Raw genomic sequence first — 5,641 nt, 5'->3', positions numbered from 1 at the left:
TGATCAAAGGTTCCCTATCCTTGATTTAGACACAAGGTTATTATTTTTTTAGGATGATAGAAAACTGCTTTATATTGAATCAGAGTTGGAGTGACAAGGAAATCAAATATGCCACAAAAAGAAGGCCTAACAATCCAAGGTACAGTTTGCTTAAGTTCTATGAGTCGAAGAATCCACTAGTTTTAGGGACTGGGTAAGAAAGAAATAGCTTCTAAATGGGGACCATATTGAGAGATTTGCAATCATACTCTCTCATGTTTTGAATAAAATAAGGGAATTGGATTTTTAAAAGCATCTCTACTCAAACAATGAGAGATCAAGTACAAATGGGGCATAACTTTTAAGCTAAATGTATATTGGAATGGAGAATGGAACGCTATAAAATCTACTCAGAATGCTTATGGATTCAAAAAGGCTAGACATTACCTTATTCAGGGGAAATATTAGAAGGTACTGTGGACCAGGTCTTGTAACATTAATGGAGCAAAAGAAGAAGAAGATGTATGTCAAATCAATATTTGAAGAATCAGGAAATAATGTAGCAGAAAGTAGATGAACAAAAGAAATAGATGCAGGTTCAAAAAGGAGTCGAATTGTAAACTTAAACACAAAAACCTAAACTGAGATATAGCAATAACTAACTAACTAACTAACTGAACGGAGTTTCAGAAGTGAAGTAAATTCTCAACAGATTTTTTTTGCCCCTCTTCCTTTTTGTCTTTTAAAATTATTTTCTTTTGAGTTATTTTCTTTATTTTGAGTTATCTAAGTTAATTATGGAATTATTTTCTCTGAACACAAAAGTGTGAAATTCTCCTAATAAAAGTTGTTGGTATGCATGTTCATTAGCAAATGAAAAAACTGATTTCATTATTTCTTCCGAAAACTAGTACAATTCTTTTGTGTGTGTGTGTGTGTGTGTGTGTGTGTGTGTGTGTGTGTGTTAGCAAGATAGGAAGCTCCTTATACTGTGTCAGACCATCGATCCATTTAGCTCAGTCAGGATTTCAGACAGCAGAAATTCCACAACCCTTTCTTGAAATGCGGGGGATTGAACCTGAGACTTGATGCACGCAAAGCAGGTGAGGTCCCCTTCCTCTTCTCATCAACTACTCTAAAATATGCTATCCTTCTGCCAAAGGTTTTGTATGCTCACCAACTATTCCTCTTCCTAAGAATCAGTTCATATTCCAAGATGCAATGTGAGGTGCTTGGAGTACAGCTGTTTGGGGTTCCTCGGAGCTGCTGTAGAATGAAATTAGAGGAGATTCTAAGGAGAACTTACCCTCCAGAGAACACTGTAGAAAAGAAAGCTGGAGCTACTCTGTGTCCTCTCACAGCAGATTTCAGCAGCTGCTCCTTCACTACCAGGGTGTGTGACAAAATGTGGATCGTAGCACTGTGTTTGCAGAGAGTTCATCCAGACATCCTTTTGTGCCACATTTCTAGTCACAGGTCCAGGTGTTAAATATCTATGTTCGAGGCAGGGGAAATAAACACCAGTGGCAGAATGATTAACAGACCACATGCCACTATCATGCTCTATTTTGTGATTCCCTTCCGAACAAGAATTTGGGTAGGCACTGTCAAGAGACTGAGCCCTCAGCTAGATGGTCAGAGTCTGATGTGGAATGGTAGACTGAATTTCTCATGTTCTTTTTTTTAAAAAAATAAAATAAAGTCTTTATTGATTAAAATGATTAAAATGAAGAGTTAACAAAAAAGCAATCAAGTAAGAAAGCAAAGAATAAGAAAAAAGTAAAATAAACATACATACATAGATACAGTCACAAAACATACAGATTCAAACACCCATACTTATATAAACACATTCCTCTTTCTGCTATTTACATTGTTTCTACTTTCTTTTGACCTCCAGTTATACTTGCTGCATTATATATTAACTAGGTACTTCTCATGTTCTTAAGTTTTTCCTTAGCAAAGAATACAACTTCTCTAACCTCAGTATTCCAACAACAAGCTGGGAATGATCTATTCCAGATCAGGCTCTGGCCATCTGGTTGAGTCTCCTGATAGTGGTTAGACCAGATGCCTATGGTAAACCCATAAAAAGAACATGGGTGCAATAGCCCTCTCCTTCTGCCCCCCCCCCCAGCATTTAGAGGCACATCACCTCCAAAACTGAAGGTACTAAATGGTCCCCAGGGTTTTTGATGGACAGTTGCATCCTTATAATGCTGACTAGTCCTGAGACTACACCCGTGTCCATCAGTAATCTAGTCACCAAAAGGCATGTGGAGCACTGGAGTTAGACAGGGGGAAAGGGAAGATTAGCAGATGGAAACTGCTGGACAGCTCCTTGGAGGAGTCTCCAACATGTCACTTGCCACAGAGTTTCGCACCAGTCTGTTGGAAAAATCTAATACACCCTTAACTCTCTTTTTTTCACCCACCTGCAAATCCCGGCAGATATTCCTTGAGGTTTTCTGCAGCAATTTATTCTGTAAAGCTTAGCATCCGTATGGATAACTTTGTTCTAGTTCCATCTGCTGCCTATGAGTGGGGACAGGATGAGATACCTGTGTGGATGAGATCTCTGCTTAAAAGGCAGGATGAAGAGCAAATCAAAAGTTAGTGAAGTGTGTGTGTGTGTGTGTGTGTGTGTGTGTGATTAATTGTTCATTATTTCTGAAATGCATTAGCTGGTGTATTTTCTGCTTCAAGGGAGCTAGCAAAAGAAGCAATACTTTGTCACTAAGGTACACAGCTGTCCTCAGGGGTGTATTGTGTGTTGATTTGACTTTCTGGTTTGGTTTCCTGGTTAGATGGCAAAGGGAGAACAAAAGATGTGGATAAAGAGGGTTTTCTACTCCTTTCTTGAATGTGTGATTCCACCACCTCCAGCAACTGAATAATGTCCAACTGTACCAATCAAGAGGAAAGGAAGGGCAAGATATTAAGTGGGTAACAAGATGAGCAAGATGATTTGTGGCTAAACTATTTCCCAGCTGCCGCCATTATTACATGTGCCTCTATGAACCTCAAAACAGGCATGTGTGAGAGGTGGAACTTTTGTGTGAGTCAAATACGAATGCCAGAAATTCACAGCACAATTTAAAAATGTAACATTTTTTTACATGTGTCGTTTTGGAAAATTGAGATTTAAATTACTACAATGCAATCAATGTGATGCAAGACAATAGTGGGTTCATTTTAATCCTAATACATTCACAATGCTTAATCTAAAGAAAAGGGGGAAAAGTTCTTTTAAAGTAGGAAACAAAACGATGGAGCATAACCCTAAGTTACTGAAACCCCAAGAAAATAGGAACGAATACAATGAGCTAACTTGGGCCTTGCAACTATCTTGCTGTTATGTGTACGTGAGTTGTCTCTGGGCTTGTCCACACTTCCTATTGTCCTGTGCTAAGAAGTTTTCTGCTTGTCCTGTACTTTCTAAGCACTGGTCCGAGTGTTTTTCTGTTTGCCCCACTGCTTTCCCCAAGAAAGTCCACTGTTTACCACTTAGGACTTATCCACCCCTCTGTTTGCCCTGCAACTTTCCACCGGGGAAGCCCAATCTTTAGTGCTAAATTGGAACAAATGACAATCAGATTTTCCAGGAGCAAAGGAAAAACTGCTCAGACACAGGCCTAGAAAGCACTGAACGAGCAGAAAAATGTTCAGACTCATTGTTTCTAGGCCCAGGACAAGCATGCATCCATGTACATGCAATTGTGAACCAGCATGTTGCTTAAGATCACTCTCTCTGGGGAGAGAAACTGGAGATAATAGAGCCATCTATAGTACAAGCGGGGATTTTTTCAGGGGGAACTCACAGCAACTCTGTTACAGCACCTCTCTGGTGGGCGCCATTACCATTCTAAGAAAGTGAAGGAGGTGTTTGTTGTGAGTTCCAGCACCTCTTTTTCTAGAAAAAAAACCACTGAGTAGTAGCCATTGGCAGTCCTATCCTCCATAGATTTGTCTAACCCACTAAAGATACCCAAACTGGTGGTAATCACATATGGTTGCAATTTCCATTGTTCAGTTGTGTGATGCGCAAAGAAATATATCCTTTTCAGCTCCACAGGTTGAGTCTGGGTTCTAGAATTAAAACAGGAGGAAAATGTATCTCTATCCACTTTCTCTACACCAGGCATGTCCAAAGTCTGTTTTGGGGGCCTAATCCGGCTCATCGGTTGGTTCAATCCGGCCCCTGTGGCAGTTTATTTCCTGGGGTAAAATCCTAAAAAAAAACCTCAACAACTTTAATCCTAAAAAAACGGTTAACAACTTTGGTCGGTCAGCCCTCATGGCCCTTCACTTCATCAAATCTGGCCCTCTTTGAAAAAAGTTTGGACACCACTGCTCTACACTGTGTATAAATGCAAGTAAATAAGTAACCAGTGATTTGAGACTCCATAGTGACAGCCTAAATCGGGGGCTAGAGGAGGCCATATCAAGCTGCTTAATGGCCCTGAGTGGAGACCCGTCCAGAAAGCCTACACAGTAGACTTCCAAGGGCAGCCTTCATCTCCTTGTTCTTCAAAGCATAGATAGTTGGGTTCAGCAAAGGGGTGACAAAAAGGGAGACAATGTCGAGCACTTTATCAATCATGAGCATGGTGGATGGACAGAGGTAAATAAACATAATTGGCCCAAAGTACATGGTGACCACAATCAGGTGAGAGGTACATGTGGAGGCAGCCTTGGTGCTCCTTTCAGAGGGGCTCCTGGAGTGGATCGTGTAGAGAATGAAACCATATGAGAGAAGCAGGCCAATGAAACACACCAGTGACATAATGCCACTGTTGGTGATCATCATGATTTCCAGGGGGTAGGTGTCATTGCAGGCCAACTTGATGACCAAGGGGAGGTCACAGAAGAAGCTGTCCACTTGATTGGGTCCACAAAAAGGCGCATTAATGATGAAACCCAGTTGCACAGTGGCATGCAGGAACCCACCGGCCCAGGAAGCGAGCCCAAGCCCCACGCAATGGTGCCGGTTCATGAGTAAGGCATAACGGAGAGGATGGGCAATGGCCACATACCGGTCATAGGCCATGGCTATAAGCAGGAGCATCTCACTGCCTGCAAAGAGATGGAGAAAGAAGATTTGTGCCATGCAGCCATGGAAGGAAATGACATGGTGTTTGACAAGGAAATCAAAGAAATTTGGAATGGCAAAAGAGGGCAAGCAGAGGTCCAGGAAAGCTAGTTGACCCAGCAGAAAAAACATAGGTGATTCTGAAAGGTGGTGATCACTGAAAATTGCTGAGAGGATAAGAATGTTGGTGAAGACACTAGCCATGTAGAGGATGAGGAAGAGGAGAAATATGAAAAGTTGGACTTCCCAGGTTTCAGAGAGGCCCAGCAGGATAAATTCGGTCACCATTGTCTGGTTCGCCTCCATCATCCACTTCTTGCATATCACTGGGAAAATTGGGAAGTGAGAAAGAAGATGGTAATGAGATACTTCCATCAAGAGTCTTAAACCAGTGAAGAGGAGCATCTTTTTGTCAGTTTCTGTTATTCTTGGCTGTGTCCTGAGACTACAGTCATAGCGGATCATAGTATGTTATCATAGGAATATAGAAAGGTGAGTTATAGTGAGTCAGATTGTTGCTCCATCTTACTCAGCAACAACTGCCCAAGGGATAGGGAACCTGGAGCCCTT

At 41.4% G+C, this 5,641-nt stretch overlaps 1 protein-coding gene across 1 annotated transcript; it reads right to left on the bottom strand.

Annotated features, from left to right (window-relative positions):
• Nucleotides 1-4,432: 4,432 nt before the first annotated feature.
• Nucleotides 4,433-5,380, bottom strand: LOC118095622 (olfactory receptor 4K3-like). Its single transcript, XM_035136869.1, has one exon. The coding sequence runs from the start codon at nucleotides 5,378-5,380 to the stop codon at nucleotides 4,433-4,435; it is 948 nt and encodes a 315-aa protein (XP_034992760.1).
• Nucleotides 5,381-5,641: the final 261 nt, after the last annotated feature.

The sequence above is a fragment of the Zootoca vivipara genome, chromosome 12 (genome assembly GCF_965207765.1).
Source record: "Zootoca vivipara chromosome 12, rZooViv2.hap1.1, whole genome shotgun sequence".
NCBI classification, from domain to species: Eukaryota; Metazoa; Chordata; class Lepidosauria; order Squamata; family Lacertidae; genus Zootoca; species Zootoca vivipara.
This window is presented reverse-complemented; position numbering and strand designations above follow the sequence as displayed.

Coding starts and splice junctions, on each gene's coding strand:
- LOC118095622 (XM_035136869.1), bottom strand. CDS start 5,380: ATGATGGAGGCGAACCAGACAATGGTGACCGAATTTATCCTGCTGGGC.